The 19,472-nt window shown below is 33.9% G+C and overlaps 2 protein-coding genes across 2 annotated transcripts; both read left to right on the forward strand.

Moving 5' to 3' along the window:
• The first annotated feature begins 4,903 nt into the window (after positions 1-4,903).
• LOC21388571 (dynamin-related protein 4C) lies at positions 4,904-7,338 on the forward strand. The gene has a single exon (XM_010090327.2). The coding sequence runs from the start codon at positions 5,098-5,100 to the stop codon at positions 7,120-7,122; it is 2,025 nt and encodes a 674-aa protein (XP_010088629.1). The 5' UTR covers positions 4,904-5,097; the 3' UTR covers positions 7,123-7,338.
• A 10,031-nt stretch (positions 7,339-17,369) lies between these two features.
• LOC21388572 (dynamin-related protein 4C) lies at positions 17,370-19,409 on the forward strand. The gene has a single exon (XM_010090328.2). The coding sequence runs from the start codon at positions 17,370-17,372 to the stop codon at positions 19,398-19,400; it is 2,031 nt and encodes a 676-aa protein (XP_010088630.1). The 3' UTR covers positions 19,401-19,409.
• Positions 19,410-19,472: the final 63 nt, after the last annotated feature.

Genomic DNA, 19,472 nt, shown 5'->3' on the forward strand with positions numbered 1-19,472 from the left:
AGTATCCATGAGTGCGCCTTGACGGGGAAATTTTCCAAGGAGGAAAAAAAGATACAAGAGCATACTTGAACTTGAGAAGTGGCCTACGTGACGTGAGCTTCAAACAAGAGAAGGAGTTCCCAAATTCAAGTCTTCATGAGGGCGCCTTGAAGGGGGCATTTTCTAAGGAGGGAAAAATGATGCAAGAGCATACTTGAACTTGGGAGGCGGCCTACGTGATGTGAGCTTCAAAAAAGTGTCTGAGCCCGTCTATTGGGTGTGATGGTTGCGTCACTGCTAAATCAGATTTACTTTTAGAAATTTAGGGGTTGTTCTTTTACATTTTTGAGTTAGGGTGATTTGAGTGATAATTTTGAGTTGAGTTTGAGTTATAACTTGAGTTGAAGTTGTAACTTGAGTTTGTGTTTGGATGTGCACATTTGAGTTATGATTTGAATTGAGAATCTTTTTCACTTTGTGTTTGGGTGGGTCAAAACTTAAATTTGTATTTAGATAGTATTTTAATAAAAACTCAATAGTGATGAAAAATTTTAATAGGGTATATGGATGGGGTTTGATTCGTCTTTTTGTTGTGAATGCATAGAAAAAAAAATCATCTCAATTAGAATTAAAACGAAAAAGTTATGACATTTTTAAGAATAAAAAAAACACTGTTCATTAACTTGAGTTCGAGTTTATGAACTCGAGTTGAAGGGAAAACTTGAACTCAAGTTTAGTTCCAAACTCGAGTTCAAACTCGACTTTAAACTCGAGTTCAAACTCAAATTTTACAAAAAAACATGAACTTAAATAAAGTTATAACTCGAGTTTAAACTTTTTCTGAGTTTTGTTACAAAAGAACAACCCTTTAGTTATCTAAATATTTCTGCAATGCCCAATTTGAGCCATATTTAAATGAATTGTTTGTTTTCAATCGTAATTAGCGGCAAAGAAGGAGTTGAGTGAATCTTTGTACGATACGACTCTACTGTTTCTCAAAGTTTTAGAATCTTCCCTTTCACTTTTATTGGTGTTAACGGCTAAATAAAAAACAATGTACTATGTTTCATATAACATTTTTATTTGACTGGAAACATAATTAAATTGATGACCCAAATCGATGATTTAAATTGATGACTCGAATAACACGAGATTGACTCGATTCATTATAATTATTTATCTAAAGATAAAGGTAAAAATAGACAAATATTTTTTTAAAAGAATAATCGTTAACAAATGTAAATTAAATAAAATGAAAACTATAAGATCTAGGATAACTAAATCTAGAGATGGATCTTTTTAAGTATTTGGATGATTGGGCGATAGTCTACTACTCCCCAGTCAAAGCAATTCTCCAAGAGCGATATGGTTGCAGGCTTGCAGCAGACAATGGGAAACAACTACTAGTAAGATATCATCTTAGAAAAATTTTGAAGCATCCAAAAAGCCAAGATAATCTTGAGCGGATATAACAGGTGAAGACTCTTTCTTGAGAAAGAAGCATCAAAATGAATAATACATTAACAATAAACAATTATGTACGCATTTAGAAAGAGATGAAAATTGTTGCTTTGAATTCTTGGGAGAAATTAGCAGATCGATTCAGATATTTTGGGAAAAAAAAATATTGAACAAAGAGCTTGAGAAGAAAAATTCTTCTTACCAAGTTAGGGTTCATAGAGGAAATTAATTTGAAAAAATATTTAACGTTTTCTATTGATTTGGTTCGTTACTGTTTTTATCTTATCTTTTTTAGTTTCCTTTTGGTTATTCTTTCTTCTAATTTTGACACCTCTTATAGGTTTCTAAGGTTTTTAAAAAAAAAAAAATTTTAATAAATCTTTACGTGAATATTCAACAAAAATTATGAAAACCGTTAAAAAAAGAAATTTTTCTAGTAAGATCGGCCACCAGATTTGTATTAAAAATTGTCAGTTCTACTTATTATTTTAATTTAATATAATTTTAACTAAATCCAACCAATGATAAAGCCATGATTTTATTTAGGAGAACATAAACTAAAACTGTTGAACGTTAAAAGCACCAACAAATTTAAAATATGTACTATGAAATATTTTGCTATGAAAAACACAATGTACTATGAAATATTTTGCTATAATAGAATATACTAAAATGATTTTATCCTTTTTTATTGTATAAACCTTCAAGCTTTGGTTTACGTAGATTTTTTTTGTTTTTTGTCTCTTAGAGTACCCATCATGGATTTGGGATACCCATGGGATAACTCGACTACTCGTTATTAAAATATGTTAGATCTGTATTAAAAACTATCAGTTTCACATACTTTTTTAATTTAATATAATTTTGATTAGATCCAACGAGTGATAAAGCCATGATTTTATTTAGGAGATTATAAACTAAAAATGTTGAATGTTAAAAGCACCAACAAATTTAACTCCTAATACTATTAATTAGTTTGTTTTATTATTATTATTTTTTAATTATTGTTTTTTGACATGCTATTAATTCCCTGAAAACATATTATGCAGATGCATATTGATTAGTTTATTAAACTTCTTGATAGGTAAATTTAAAATTTTGAAGAGTTTATTTTCTTTTACTAGAATTTATTACTCTTTTAAGAATTTAGCTTAGTAATAAAATTATATTTGAGTAAAATGATTAAAATGCATGTTTCAAATACAATATGTGTTTGGATGAATGGTGTATGCATAGATAAGGAGAATGTTTTTGAGCAATAAAGATTTTAGCAAGTAAATTAGATTAAAAAATTTATTTAAGGGATACATAATACATACAAAAAATATTAATTGAGAGCGCTACAAAAAAAAGTTTAAATATGCAGAGACATATTTAAAAATATATATAACTTTAGCATGATCAAATTAGAGAAAATATGTTTATGAGAAAGTGGTAATTGAGAGGGTTATTTAAAATAAATTAAAAACCTAAATTAGGGGCACATTTAAAAAATATCATTTTAATGGGTCGTTTTAAACCTTTTTCTATGAGGTTCACTTTTGATCTAATAAAGATTATATGAAAAGATATTTTAGAAGGGACCATTTTGAAAGAAAAAAAGTTCTCATAAGAAGAAATTAGAAAAAAAAATCAATTTGGTCCATTTAAATTCATAAGATTTAATAGAAAATATCAAAAGAACAACAAGAAAAGAAAACTAAAAAGAAAAAAAAAATCAATTAATATTGGATTTTGTGAAAATGTATTTGAAATTTTTGTTAGGGATATTTATTTTTTATATACCATATGTGTTAGGTTTATTTAAAAGTTATACCTTCAATTTTTTATCTCATCAAATTTATGCCTTCGAATTAGATTTAATATTTAAATTTATACCTTACCACAACAACCCTTGATTTTAACTTTAAAAATACCGAAAATACCCTTGAATAAAGTGATAGGAAAAGAAAAAAAAAACTAAAAAATTATAGACTTATGGTTTTGACCTAAAAAATATGAAAAATACCATTGAAACGGGGTTTTTTGTGTTTTTATTTTTTATTTTTTGTAATATTTGAAAGTTTTAGTTTTTTTTTTCTTGAGGATAGTTTGATCATTTTAAAAGTCAAAATCAATTATTCACCAAGATAATGCATAAATTTATATATGAAATCTAATTCAAAAGTATAAATATATATATAAATTTATATATGAAATCTAATTTAAAAGTATACCATTCAATATATTTGATGAGATTAAAAACTGAAGGTATACATTTTAAGTAAATTTAAAATACAAAGTTTAAAAATATAAATAACCCTTTTTATTAATAGGCGGATATATGAAAAAATTTTGAAAAACTGGAGACTAAAAGTGAAAATTAAAAATTCAAGGGGTGCATATATTCTCTTGGGCCTTACCTCCCGTTATTGGATTTAACCGTCAGAACCCGTATTATTAATAAGGAGCCACACCGGAAAAAAGTATGAAAAAAATATGAAAACTATTTATGGCTTGAATATAAAACTAAAGATTATGAATAAATTGGTAAGTAAAATTCACATTCAAATTATTGATATCGGCTGTGGGAAGGAACAAGACATCCACACTAAACAAATTGACTGATGAATCAACGCGAAATCAACACGAGAATTTGGATGGAAATTATGCTGACTCCTACGTCACATGTCATGGAATGATCTTCAAATATTGACGGGCTTTTCTCTATTATTTTTTTGTTTGTCTTTTCGTCGCTTTTGCTTTATGACGTCCTTGTTTTAGGAGGGAGAGTGGGTTGGGAAGAGAAACAACGCTTCCCGCCGAAAGCTTGTACGTCCCATGATGTACGGCAGCAATAAAAACCTCTGCAATCGAATATCTCTCCAGTAAGTGGGTCACATATTTAGGTCTCGTTCACTTTATCAATTTGAGTTTAGAATTTAAATTTTATTACAGTAAAAAGTTTTTAAAAACAGTCACATTTAACTTTTTTACTATAATAAAAAGCTCTCACATAATATTACATCTTAACTCAAATTAAAAACTTAAATCAACGAACTAAACAAGCCTTTAATTAACTTCCCCGAGAAGTAGGATGCAAATTCAATATTTTTCGGAAATCATTGCCTTCTCAAGAATGGTGCCCTTCATTTTTTCTATTTAAGTTTTAAATTTAAATTAAAATGTAATTTTTTATAAAAATTTTTTATTATAATAAAAAAAATTAAAATATAATTTTTTATCATAATAAAAAATTAAATATCATTTTTTATAAGTATTTTTTATTGTAATAAATTAAAATTAAAAATTTAAATCAGAGAATTTTATGAGGTCACGTGTACCATTTTGAGATTAATTTAATAATTGCTTTTTACAGTGCGGACATGACCTAGCACGAAGCTTTTCTTCTCTTTTTCCGACTTCCAGGTAATGTCCGAAGTCTCTCTGGTCTACGCATTTCTTCATTGTTTATTATTATTATTTTTTATATTTTTTCCTCCTTCACTCCCTCCATTAAACCTCTATATAAAGCGCACCCCTATACTCTACTCTCCAGAGTCTCCACTACTACCACCCACATTACCACTTTGGCCATTTTCCTAACTTGATCAGCTCCTCTGCGAAACCTTGTGCTCTCTCAATCCACCACAAAAAGAAAAAAAAAAAAAAACCACAATGGAGTTCAAAGACCCAATTTGCTCCCAAATCCTCTCACTCTCAACTCTCAAACTCGACAGTGATCTTGAAATTGCTGGTGACGAAACCCACCACTTGGCCGTCGTGGCCGCACCGATTGTCTCCTCCTACAACGACCGCATCCGCCCCGTCCTCGACGCCGTCGACAAGCTCCGCAACCTCGCCGTCATGGACGAAGGCATCGAGCTCCCCACCATCGTCGTCGTCGGCGACCAGTCCTCCGGCAAGTCCTCCGTCCTCGAGTCTCTCGCCCGCATCAACCTCCCTCGCGGCCAGGGAATCTGCACCAGAGTCCCCCTCGTCATGCGGCTCCAAAACCACTCCTCTCCAGAACCCGAAATTTTCTTGGAGTACAGCGGCAAAGTGGTCCCCACCACCGAAGATAACATTTCGGAAGCCATCAATATGGCTACTGGGGAGATCGCCGGCAACGGGAAGGGAATATCCAAAACCCGCCTGACTCTGACGGTGAAGAAACAGGGCGTTCCTGATTTGACGATGGTGGATCTTCCGGGAATCACCAGAGTCCCTGTTCTTGGTCAACCGGAGAACATCTACGACCAGATAAGGGACATTATAATGGAGTATATTAAGCCGGAAGCAAGTATTATACTTAATGTTTTGTCGGCGACTGTCGATTTTCCGACTTGCGAGTCGATTCGGATGTCGCAGAGTGTCGACAAAAACGGAGAGAGAACGCTTGCTGTGGTCACCAAATGCGATAAATCTCCAGAAGGACTTCTCGAGAAGGTGACTTCTGATGATGTGAATATTGGTCTTGGTTATGTCTGTGTGAGAAACAGAATTGGTGATGAGTCCTATGAGGAAGCGAGGACCGAAGAATCCGCACTTTTCGCGTCGCATCCTCTGCTTTCGAAGATCGATAAATCGATTGTTGGGGTGCCGGTTTTGGCGCAGAATCTTATGCAGATTCAGGCGAAGAGCATAGCGAGAAACTTGCCGGACATTGTTAAGAAGATCAACGACAAGCTAAACCACAATCTCACCGAGTTCAAGAAGCTACCGAAGACTATGTCCTCTGTCGCGGAGGCGATGACGGCGTTCATGAGGATCCTCGGGCAAGTTAAGGAATCGCTGCAGAAAATTCTCATAAGAGGAGAGTTTGACGAGTACCCAGATGACAAAAAAATGCATTGCACTGCAAGGTTGGTGGAGATGCTTAACAATTTCAATGATGAACTAAAAAATTCTCCGCAAAGCGACCGGGTTGGAAACTTTCTAATGGAGGAGATCAAGCATTTGGAGGAAGCCAAGGAGATTTCACTCCCTAATTTCCTTCCCCGAACAGCCTTTCTCGCGATACTACAAGAGAAAGTGAATGGAATTTCGAATATTCCAACCGAGTTCGTCGGAAGAGTTTGGAATTACATTGAGGAAGTGGTGATCTCTGTCTTAATGAGCCATGTCGAAGACTATTACCAGCTTCAGCTTTCGACAAGAAGAGCGGGGCTTAATCTTATCGAGAAAATGAAAGAGCAGTCAATGAAGTGGGTCATGGAGGTTGTGGAAATGGAGAAGCTGACGGATTATACTTGTAATCCGGAATTCTTATCCGAATGGAACAGGCTGATGGCGGAAAAGGAGGCATTCATGAAAGATATCGACGATAATTCGCGGTATCAAACCAATCTCGACGGCTTTGGTTGGATTGCGACGGGGAATCTGAGGCCGTTCAGGCATCTCCTGGATCAGGCCTTTGATCTTAGAATGAGAATGATCTCGTATTGGAGAATTGTGTTGAGACGGCTTGTGGATTGCATGGCGCTTCATCTGCAGCTGAGTGTTAATAACCTGGTGAATAAGGATTTGGAATTTGAAATTGTGAGTGAGTTGATGGCTCCGCATGGGAATGGGATTGAGAGGCTGATGGAGGAGTCGCCTTCGGTTTCTACAAAGCGGGTTAAGCTGACTGGGAGTGTCAAGAAGCTTAAAGAGTGCAAGGAGATTTTGGCTACTATCATGGATAGGATTGGCTCTAAGTAAAGATAATTAATTTACTAAGTGTTTGGTTTATGGTTATTTGTTATGATGGTTTAGTTTCTGTGTTTTAGTGTGGTTTTTGCTTTTTATTTTTTATTTTTTATTGTACTAGTCCTTTTGCTGTAATTTGTATTATGTTAATTTAGTATTATTGTGTGATCATATATCTATCGAGTATTAAGCAATGTGAACTTTTCTATTTACATTTTTAAGGTTGAATCTATTTGGTTATTTGTGCTGCCCTTCTCAGAGGATGATATTGGTCGCTCATTTTCTATTCGTCTTAACTACACGTATTATATGTGAGTATGTTCACAATTGCATATAAAATAAAAAATAAAAAAATAAAAAATATAAACTATGTTTTTTTTTTAAGTTGGTACATCTACAAGGACAACATGCTTTTTTCTTTCATTTGGGGGAGTCTGGGCGTGTCTTCGTATGTTCTTTTCTTTTCTTCTTTATTTTTGGGAATTTACTTTCTTTATAGTCGACTGATTGTCTCTGATGCTTTTTTTTTCTTTCCCCTTCTTTTTTGAAAGAGATCTCCAACGCTAGTGGGGGTTTGGCCGTTTGGGAGTCGAAAGAACAACAGGGTAGTTTTTTTTTTTTTCCTTTTTTTTTTTTTTGGCTATAATATAACCCTTCTCTTGGAAGGGAACAATTCTATTGGCTGTTACTTTTAACCTATGCGACCTTTTACCTAGAAGTATGATATATGGTGGGATATATCCCCACTCTTTCATTCAGAGAATCGTTTTCACTTGTGGGACCCATGTAGAACTTACTGGTGGGGTCCATTCTCTACGAGAGAGAAGGAATATTAATATAATAACGTACAATGATAGTAGTGGACAACATTATACATGCATGTTAGAAAATATGACCATCTCCGATCTATATGGTAATGTTAACTGCATATTCGATACTAAAAGGTATGATAATGATATATTTAAGATCTTATTTTTAATTGTATTTCAATACATGATGTTAAATGCTAAATTTACTTTTTTGAGGTAATCATTAAGTTTTAAAAGTTATAAAGATATTAAAATAAGAGAGATTCTCTAGTACATCTCGCGTATCGGTAGATTAGATATTTTTAATTGTTAAATATACGTATTTTTTAATTTTTATGTGATTTTATGTAGATTCGACAAACAGAAAACCTAACCTACTGATATGATGACGTACCGAAAAAAGTCCCTTAATATAATGTGAATCACAAATATTATAATAATTAAATGAAAAAATAACAGCGTCTCCAATGCAATGTTATAATTAATGTGTCAATGGTAAATTTGATATTTGAGTGTATAAAACTCTTCAATGTAGTGACATATATTGAGCTAAAATTTTCATTTGCTATACTTTGTGGTAAGATTAACTCAAAATATGTCATATAATAAAATTTACATTTGATTGCTTATTGGTTGATATGTTTACTTTTTCATTCAATAAATATTTACATTCGTCAAATGATTTTAGAATTAAAAGATTAATTTTATAACTCTAAAGCTTAATAATTATGGCAAAAAAGTATACTTAGCATCTGAAAAATTACTATGTATTGTAGCACAAATAAAAAAAATATATAAAAAATATATATTATTGCTCTTTTTTTAATGAATATACAATTGACATTAGTATTTATATTATATAGTTTAAGAGTCCTCTTTGAGTATATTATGGAATATTTTCAATATCTTGACCGATTAAGTAATTTGGTTATTTACTTTTTAAGAAATAATATGAGAGATACTTTTCATGTTTATATACTTACTCACTTAATAATAGGTGAGGTTATAAATAGCTAGATAACAAGACCCAAATGAGCAATATACAAAAATACGTTGAATTTCTGTCCAATTACTCTCTCTCTCTCTATTATTCTTCCATTGAGCTATTGAGTTGTGAATTTTTGTAGTTGTTCGAGTGTTATTGTGTAATAACCACAAACACTGTGAGCATTAATCAAGTAGTGGTGATGATTGTGTTCACGGAGGATCGTGACTTTTAGCATAAAAATATGTTCATGACTGAATCATCGTGAGACTATACTGCAACGACTCTTGTATTGGTGTCGAATTGGAGATCCGTTCCGACACTATCATAGACTATTACATACATGTACCTGATGAGTTTTTCCTTCAATTATTTTATATTTTTATGATTTAAGTAAATTTCAACTAATTAAAAATCCTAAAGCAATTTTTTTTTTTTATAAGACGGATACAAGAAATTAGCTCTTGAGATTTAAAGCGTTTAAGATGGAATTAGAAAGAGCATAAACCTAAAGACTTAAAATTCAAGTATTCAAGAGGTTGATTGAAGAATGAAGATGAAATGCACTAGAGTTAATCTTTTATAGGTTTTATTTCAACTTTATCTTATATGTATGTTTGAGTATTGCATGATTTTGATTTTAGCTCACCAAGGTTTTCTTAAGAAGCTGGGTTTTCAAAGAATCATATCAATTGAATTTTTACAAATACTGTATACTAAACTTCGCTAAAATAGTGTTTTTTAAACATTTCTAAATCTTCTCAAAGTCTATTAGAGATCTCAAAACGAATTATTCATTAATTCTTATTTGAAAAAGTCTTTTAGCTTTTTTTTTCTTTTTTTTAACGAAGTTACAACAGGTCAAGATATTAGTAAGCTTTGTTTTTATTCAATAGTTTCTATAAATTGTTGTCCAACATCAGAATTTGATAAGTATGTCATTTTGCACAACAACATCTGTTGTCTTTGTCTAAATTTACTGTAATAATTTTAATAGAATTTAATTTTCAATCTACCAATTTTACTTTTTTCATATCAAATTGAATTATAATGTTTAAACTTTTATTCAACTATTGAAAATCTTTAAAAAATATATTATATTAAATTTTATTCATATATTTTTAATACTTATCAAAAGGTTTAAAAAAGAATAACAATAAATAAGAAATTTAGTAATTTTTTTATAAAAATTCTAAATAATAAAATTAAAATCGTATATTTTTAATATTTTGGTGTAAAAATATTATGAATAGCTCAACAATGCGACATTGGTCCTTTTACTTAATATGTATATCAAAGTTTTAAACTATTGACGAACTTTGACTTGTCTATAGGCTGCTAAATTTCACTTAAACAATGAGATAAACTTCACAAGGCTTCAAGATTAATCATCAAATTTTGATAAAAAACAAAAAAAAAGAGTTATATGGCCAAAACCGGTTTTTTTCTCTAAATTAGGATTTGTTGGTAGAAGACTGGTCGACCAGTCTTGTCAACAGTAACAACTATAAAAATAGCCAACAGAACTCACGTTTTACGGCTGGTTTTGAGGTCTTTAGGTATAAAAGCATAAGTTCGAGTTTTAATAAAGGTTTTGACATATAGAAACATGGGAATAACATATACCCAACCTCCTTTAAATCTCTCAAGCCCTCAATTTATTTTAAAGCATTTTTAAGAAAGGAAAGTTATAGTTGAGTCAAACTTGTTTCAAATCTAGTGTGTGACCTCTTACATGTGACATGTCCAAGGCTTGCATTGTATCATTAAGGGGTTGTTCTTTTATAGTGTGACTTGAGTATAATTTTTGAGTTGAATTTGAGTTATAACTTGAGTTAAAGTTGTAACTTGAATAAAGCTGAGTAAAGTTGAATAAAGTTGAAACTTAAAAGAACGTGAACTTGAATAAAGTTGTAACTTGAATTTAAACTTTTTCTGATCAAAATCTTTATGTGAAAACCCTTTCAGCCTAAATTCTCATTCTTCGTTATTATTCCAAAATCAAGATTACAGGTTGCCAATCCTTTTGTAATGTGGTGTGAATAGGATAGCAAACATCTTCGGTTAAAGTTTGACAAATTGTAGAAGGTGTGGTGATCCTCAGGTATAACAAATCACCAATGTACTTGGTATCATCATCATAAAAGTCGATCGTTACAGTGGAAAAAGTCAAATCATGGTTTGCTTAGAGATAATAGATATAGACATATTATCGATCTATTATAAATTATGTTTGCGTCATCTTTTCCTTAACTCCTTCATTATTATTAATATTATATTTGCTTGATTTTTATGAGTTGATTAGTAGGAACAAACTTGAGTGTATAATTAATTAGGGTTGTTCAACGAATTCCCCAATTCACTCAAACCAGTGGTCTGCCACCACTCCACCCCTTGAAGCGGGCCCATATCATCACCCACCTACCTTCTTGAGCGGATGAGAGCAGTGTAGTGTTGAAATTTTAGACGGGCCGCCTGTGACTATTAAAAATTTTAAATTTTTACTTGATGCCCGAGCCTGACTTGCCTGTGCCCGGTCGGGTTGCCCGAGCCAAACCATTTTGCCTAAATTTTTTTAAATATTATATATATATATATATTACAATTTAAAATTTGAAATGAACACACGAATTATATAAAAAAATTATTTCTTTATTTATTTTTAAATTTGTAATTCATGATTATCTCGTTAAAAATCTTACTAAGAGAAACCCAATTAGGATAAAAACTTGGTAAGGAAAAAAAGAGTGCAATCATTGTGGGACGAATTACAAATTTAATAAACTTACAAAGTGTATACAAGATTACAATAACACTATACAAAGTAAATAAATATTTACAAATTACAATAATAGAATTTAATTTGAAGCAGAAGAATCGCCTTAAAAATTAAAAATTAATCTATTAAATTTGTCGATCCATTCTTGGCTTGCCGGTGAAATTGTATCGTGTAAGCGTTGGTCGGAACGATCCCAATCCTTGATGCACAACAAAGCTTCAACATTCGATAGATCCCAATCCTGTTGCAATGCGTTTCTCCGTTCTGCAAGTATTCGGCCGGTTGTACTAAATGTTTGTTCGGCTAAAACAGTGGAGACTGGGATTGAAAAAATATCCATTGCCAGTCGAGTTAGGGTTGGCCAAGTTAATGCTCATGCCCTCCACCACTGAACCAAATCAAACATTTCACTATTGTCGACAACTAAGCCCTCACTCAGGTATGTCATTAACTCGTTGAAGCCACCACAGTTGTCGCCACCTCTTGATGAAGATCCACTCCCAGATTCTTCTTGACCTTGAGTCGTCATCGTCGTCTTCTTCCTCTTCTTCTTCAACCCGAAAACATTCAAGAATGAATGCGGATTGTCGTCTCGTTGTTGCGGTTGTTTTACACGAGGTGTGTTTTTAAACCTACTTTCATAAGAGCTATAGAGAGAAAATGTTTTTTCCTTTATAATAGGAAATGAGTTAGTAGTGTCGATAGCTAAAAAGTCACATGAGTTTTCTAATCCACTTTCTAAACTTAATAATTTTAATCTAGGGTCAAAAATAACACCGAAACCATACAATATTGGTAATTTAGACCAATATTTTTTAAACTTTTTCTCCATTAAAGCTATAGAAACTCCTAAAACCTCGTGTGTCATAAATTCATTAAATAAAATAGCCATTCTTAAAATTTTTCCTAACGCTAATGGTGACGTTGGGTAATAAGTTCCACTAAGCTTTAAAGTAACTTCGTGAAATCTACCTAAAAAGTTATACAAGAGTTCGGCAATTTGCCAATCAGTTTCGTCTATAAATCCTGGTCCTAATTTTGCACTAACATAGTTAATTATAGCATCTTTATAAGGGATGCATTGTTCAAGCATTATGTAAGTGGAGTTCTATCTTACGGGCATATCTAATGTTAATGCTCTAGGATTTTGATTACATGCTTGTAGAAACCTAAACCAATCTTTTATTCTTTGATTACTACCTTGAATCCAAGCAATGTTATCTCTAATTCTTTTAATATGGTCTGACATTGATTTTAAACCAGATTTTACTATTAAATTAATTATATGGCATGTACAACGTTGGTGAAATATATCATTATTACCGAATAAACTTAAATCATTTTCAAAAAATTCTATTGCTTTAGTATTTACAGTTGCATTATCTAATGTTATGGCCATTACTATATCCCTTAAACTATATTCATCAATGACAGATAAAATTGTATTATATATTAAATTAGCAGTATGTGATCCTATAACACATTTGAAACCTAATATTCTCTTATCTAAATCAAAACCTTTAAAATAATGTCCGGTTACAGCTAAATAATCTTTGTTGGCAACGGCGGACCAAATATCCGCCGTTAACGCAACGCAACCACTAGTAGAGTGTAAAAGGTTGATTAATGCTTCTTTTTCTTGTTTATAAAATTTTAATGCATCTTTCCTAAGAGTAGTTCTTGAAAAAAATTGTGGATTAAGATTATGTACAATTTTAATATAACGCTGCCAATTACTTTGTTCGGTAAGACTAAATGGTTGATCTAATGTGGCTACTAATCATGCCATTTCCATACGATCGACTTGCGAATCGTATTTCCACGTGCTTAGACCGCCGGTTTGGCAGTCAAACGTTAATTGTATTTGGCGGAGCTCGGCTCTGCCTCCTTACTTTTGAAGACACTTTTCAGAGTGTCTTCTTAAGTGTATAGTGTCGTGAATAGTGTTACCTTATAATTTATCTAAACAATATTTACATTGAGCTATATATTTAACGTTACTGTTATTGTCGACCTTCTCGAATGTGTTGAAGTGCTCCCAAACTGTTGAGGTGCGCTTGCATTTCTTCTTAGAACTTGCAACACTTGCACTAGCACTTCCGCTTGCCTCTCCTCCACGCCCACCACCACTACGTCCACGACTCGGATTTGCAGTTTCCTCAGCAGCTCTTTCTGTTGTTTACGATTCCTGCGTTTGAAAAACATTAGTAGGAAATTGCCCTTCTTCGATGTTGAATTAGGCATTAATGGGAATATCACCACCATAACCAAAAGAAGCCATTATGAAAAATAAGAGAAATTGAGAGCGCTTTGAGAGAGATTAAGAGAGATCGGGAGAGATTTAAGCGAAATTAAAAGAGATTAAAGAGAGATTATGAGAGAAATTAAGAGAAATTAAGAGAAAATAAGAGGTTTTGGGTGAGAAATTCGGATTGGGGAGGGGGGGTATTCATAGGAATTTTTTTGGGTTGAAAAATTTTTTTTTCCCTAAAAAATTCGGTTCCAACGATATACAAAATTCAGGCGGTCGGGTCAGGTTCAAACAACTTCGGGCAACAGTCATAAAAAAGAGCTGTTGGGGTTCAAAATTTGGGAAATTTTCGGGCAGCGGTCGGGTCGGGTAAAAAAGAGCCGTTGGGTTCAAAATTCGGGTTAACGGCCACAAAAATTCGGGTAGAATTTGGGCAAAATTCAGGTTACGTGGAAAAATTCAAAAAAATCCGGCGGACGGTGATCTCGTCTTCTCCACCGGCGGCGGGCAACTCGGAATAGTTTTTCCTCGGGCTGCCTGAGCCTGAGCCCGGGGAAATGGTCGGACGAGCGGCGATAAGTGCCTGCCTGCCGAGCTTGAAAATTTTCAGGCTTGGGGCAAGCCTGCCGCCCGAAGTTCCACCACAGGAGTAGTATGGAGATTGGGGTGAATATTTTTTTTCCTTTAAAACTCTTTTTATAACTTAAATCACAATTCAAGTTTTTTTGCTACAGTATTTTCTTTTACAAAAATTTAACTTTAACTTTTTTATTATAATATTTTCTCTTATATAAAAAAAATTTAAAGTTATAACTTGTGTTGTTACAACAACACATTCTTTGATTTTTTTTAAGTTCGCAGATTATAGTTTATTGATATTAGTACAACTGCATGGAATTGGAAAGGTAGAATTTACAATTGTGACTTTTCAGTTTTCAAGTTTCAAAATTCTAATTATCTCCCTTATAAAGTGCAAAACGATTGAAATCTTTTTTTTTTCCGCTAAAAAAGACTTTGTTTTCTCTGATAATATTTTTCTTTGATAAGCGTTGAACTTTTATCATTGCAGAATGTCGGTAATTTTGTTTTCCTCCATGCTTACTGTTTGGATAAAAAAGAGAATGGAGAATGAAATTTAGAAATCGGTTGGACTTGTCAATGAGATTTGATGCTTTATAATGAACTGTTGAACCGGAGTTTGATTGGTAATCAGTGACCTTGGTTTATGGTTTGAGGACTTGAATTCTATTTTTTTATTATTATTTTGATCACGTTCGATTTTTTTGCTCTGTTAACTGTTCTGTGCCTTTGTGTGGGTGTTCTTTTGTTGCCTTTGTGTCAGTGCTCATCTTTTCTTTTCTTTTCTTTTTTTAAATAAATAACGCGAAGCATGAAAGTAAATAGAAGGTTGATCTGCTTCTTTTTTTTTTTTTTCATTTTTTTTTTCATTCAAGAGTTTTATTTTAATTGTTTCTGGCCTTTTCTTTTTCCCTCCCAGACCAACATAGGGAAAGGTTCATCTATCGAATAAATTCCAAGCCTGTTATTTAATTTAGTTACAAACCGCCCACTCCACCCACCTCTAACCTATCCAACTGTTATACTATTGGATGGTTACAGGCATGGATGAAAATATCCATAACATTATTGAGATTTTCACGACATTATTTATATTTTAAGTCTCGACATGAATAACGAGGGAAAAATATTTTTCCCGGCGTGTCTATAAAATATCAACAATATTCACAAATATCTGTAAAATCCGTAAATATCCATAAATTTAAGATATTTTTTAAAATGTCCACGAAATGTCCAAAACATCGAGAAAATATTTTTACACCAAAAATAATTTTGTAGCACATTTTTTCCTTTTTTTTTAAATAAAATGTGATAACATGATTCAAATCAAAAGTAATAAAAAATATTAAGACTTAATTAGATTTTAAAATAATTTTACTTTTTAAATGTATGTTTCATATTCTAATACCTTTGAGTCCATTCACTAGGGAAGAAGATTTTACTTATGCTTCACAAAACGAAGATCATGAATGTAATGCAGCAAGTCCAGGTATTGGGGTAATTGAAAAACAATTTATAAGAACATGTGGTTTGACTCAAAATGAGTAATATTGATGAGGATCCTGTGGCCATGAGTTTTGATTTCATGAGTTCCTAACTGAACAAAGTTCATATCGTTATAATCATTCAAATAGTTCTCATATGAGATCTACTTCAAAAGTATAAAACCAAGATAGTTTCTTAATATATTAGTATATTCTACCACAGGTCAGTGTTGAAATGTCACTATACATCCTTAAAGATTATTCGTCAATTTGGATAAACTAACAACATCCAACATGGGTTAACAATAACAACATCTAACATGGGTTAACAATAGAAAAGATGGAGAAACATACACGTGGCACATCAAAAACTACTTTCAGAATTATTCAAGGGTAATATCTTGGCAAATGTAATATTATTTAGATAAAGATCAGAATTTCTAATGCTTTCCAACGTGCTAGAAACTCGTTTTAGTATTGAAAGCACTTTGAGTCTGTGTGTGCTCTAATATGTTTGGTAGTTAATTTTCATGTAATATATTGGATTATTTTGCCTCATTTGTATTTAGTGTGTAAAATGATATTTGAATCGTAATTTATATAACCCTGTTTACATCGATATTTTAATCCATGATCATGGGAGGAGATTTTGAAAATTTTCCTATCTTCTAAACCGCCTGCCACGCCCCGAATAAATCATGTTTTTTAATCTATTCATTTTCTTAAGGAAAATCCGCTCTCTAATATTCTTCAAAAACCTTTCTAAACTTACAAATTTCGTTATTTTTCGAAAATTTATCAATTCATTTACTTTGTAAAAATATATTTTTTTACCATTTTATTTGCTTAATAAATACATTATTTAGCTAATGTTTACTAAATTATCTTCGTTTTTTTAAATGGCATTATTTTACCTATTTAGTAAATACATTATATTTAGGGGTAGAACACAGATTAAAGAGCATAATCATTTCAAAATAAATAAAGAACGGTATATACTATATACAGTGTCCAATTTTTTTGAGCCACAAAAAAAAAAAAAAAAAAAAAAGTGCCCAACTTTCAAATGGGCGAAACCAATTATGGGGTACGTACTGAAGTGGAAGAGTCCCCATCGAAAACCGTGTTATACGTCCATTCTCATTCTTCAGAATCTCAGATCATATTTCATAAACCTTTTCTTTTGGAATCCAAACGTCGTGAATTTGCAGAGTCCCTCCAATATTTCCCACCCTTGACGTAACGTCTTTAATCTTTATTTATTAATCATGCATGCAAAAACCTCTATAAATAAACACCATTTCATTTTCTCCATTAACATTTCCCAACCTCACTTTCTCTTCCACTTTTACACTCTCCAACTCGATCGAAAATGGCTGGTCCTAAGGTTTCGTCTTCTCTCATCAAAAAGTTCGGTTCTATGAAAGTCCAAGATCAGGAACACTCTCTTGCACTGGCCCAAGTTGATTTCAGTTCATCACCGATCGTTTCGTCCTGCAACGACCGGATTCGTCCCTTCCTCAACGCGGTCGACCGGCTTCGGAACCTTGGGGTAATGGAGGAAGGAATTCAGCTCCCGACCATCGTCGTCGTCGGAGACCAGTCCTCCGGAAAGTCGAGCGTGCTCGAATCCCTCGCCGGAATCAGCCTCCCTCGCGGCCAAGGAATCTGCACCAGGGTCCCTCTCATCATGCGGCTCCAACACCACTCCAATCCTCAACCGGAGCTCTTCTTGGAATTCAACAGCAAAGTTGTCCCGACCGACGAAGAGAACATCTCGGAGGCCATAAACCAGGGCACTGATGAGATTGCAGGCAATGGAAAAGGCATATCCAACACCCCTCTGACGCTTGTTGTGAAAAAGAAAGGCGTTCCTGATTTGACAATGGTTGATCTCCCCGGAATCACTAGAGTTCCGGTCCATGGACAGCCTGAGAATATTTATGATCAGATAAGGGATATTATTATGGAGTATATTGTCCCTCAGGAGAGTATTATACTCAATGTTTTGTCTGCAACTGTAGATTTTCCGACTTGTGAGTCGATTCACATGTCGCAGACGGTGGACAAGACCGGAGAGAGGACGCTCGCGGTGGTGACTAAGGCGGATAAGGCCCCCGAAGGGCTTCTAGAGAAGGTAACGGCTGATGATGTTAACATCGGACTTGGTTATGTTTGTGTTAGGAACAGGGTCGGTGATGAATCCTATGAGGAGGCAAGGAAAGAGGAGGCTCGGCTTTTCGGAGCTCATCCTTTGCTTTCGAGGATCGACAGAACGATTGTCGGGATTCCTGTTTTGGCCCAGAAGTTGGTGCAGATTCAAGCTTCTAGTATTGCTAGAAACCTGCCTGAGATTGTGAAGAAGATCAATGACAAGTTGTCTTCAAATCTCAATGAGCTCAATAAGTTGCCGAGGAACATGTCCACGGTTGCTGAAGCCATGACTGCTTTCATGAGAATTCTTGGGTGTGTGAAGGAATCTCTGAGGAAACTTCTTCTGAGAGGGGAATTCAATGAGTATCCTAACGAAAAGCGCATGCATTGCACGGCGAGATTGGTTGAGATGCTGAATCAGTACTCGGATGAGCTTCACAAGTGCGAGGAAAGCAATCCCATAAGGAACTTTCTGATGGAGGAGATCAGGAACTTGGAGGAGGCGAAAGAGATTGCGCTGCCTAACTTCCTTCCTCGCTCGGCTTTTCTCTTTGTCCTGCAAGGAAAAGTTAATGGAATTTCAAGCATTCCTATAGGCTTTGTTGAGAGGCTGTGGGACTACATTGGGGAGGTGGTGATCACGGTTTTGATGCAGCATGTCGAGGACTATTACCAGCTGCAGCTGTCCACAAGACGCTCTGGCCACAGCCTGATCGCGAAGATGAAAGAAAGATCGATTAAGTGGATAATGGAGGTGGTGGAGATGGAAAAGCTGACTGATTACACTTGTAACCCGGAGTTTTCCACAGAATGGACTAGGCTGATGACTCTGAAGGATGGATTCTTACACAGCGTCTTGCATGATGAGAACAGGCCGCCGAGGGTGAATTTAGACGGCTTCGGAGAGATCGATGTGGAGCATCTGAGGCAGCACCCGCATCTTCTTCATCAGGCTTTTGATCTAAGGATGAGGATGATTGCTTATTGGAAGATTGTGCTGCGAAGACTTGTTGATTGCATGGCTTTACATTTGCAGCTGAGTGTTTTCAACCTTGTCAATAATGATTTGGAGATGGAGATTGTCTCTGATCTGATGGCTCCTCATGGTGGTGGCATTGAGAGGCTGATGGAGGAATCGCCTTCCGTTGCAACAAAGCGGTCAAAACTGAGTGGAAGTGTCAAGAAGCTGCAGGAGTGCAAGAGTGTTTTGGCCAATATCATGGACCGAGTCGCTTCTTGTGGTGATTAGAAAGTGTTCGGAAAGTATGATGTCAGTTTGATGGTTTTGTGAGGCGTTTGCTTTTGTTTTATGCTGTGCTGT

Source organism: Morus notabilis, unplaced genomic scaffold (assembly GCF_000414095.1).
Source record: "Morus notabilis unplaced genomic scaffold, ASM41409v2 Scaffold1057, whole genome shotgun sequence".
NCBI classification, from domain to species: Eukaryota; Viridiplantae; Streptophyta; class Magnoliopsida; order Rosales; family Moraceae; genus Morus; species Morus notabilis.

Bases quoted from the DNA above. Each gene is read 5' to 3' on its own strand.
- LOC21388571 (XM_010090327.2), top strand. From the start codon at position 5,098: ATGGAGTTCAAAGACCCAATTTGCTCCCAAATCCTCTCACTCTCAACT.
- LOC21388572 (XM_010090328.2), top strand. From the start codon at position 17,370: ATGGCTGGTCCTAAGGTTTCGTCTTCTCTCATCAAAAAGTTCGGTTCT.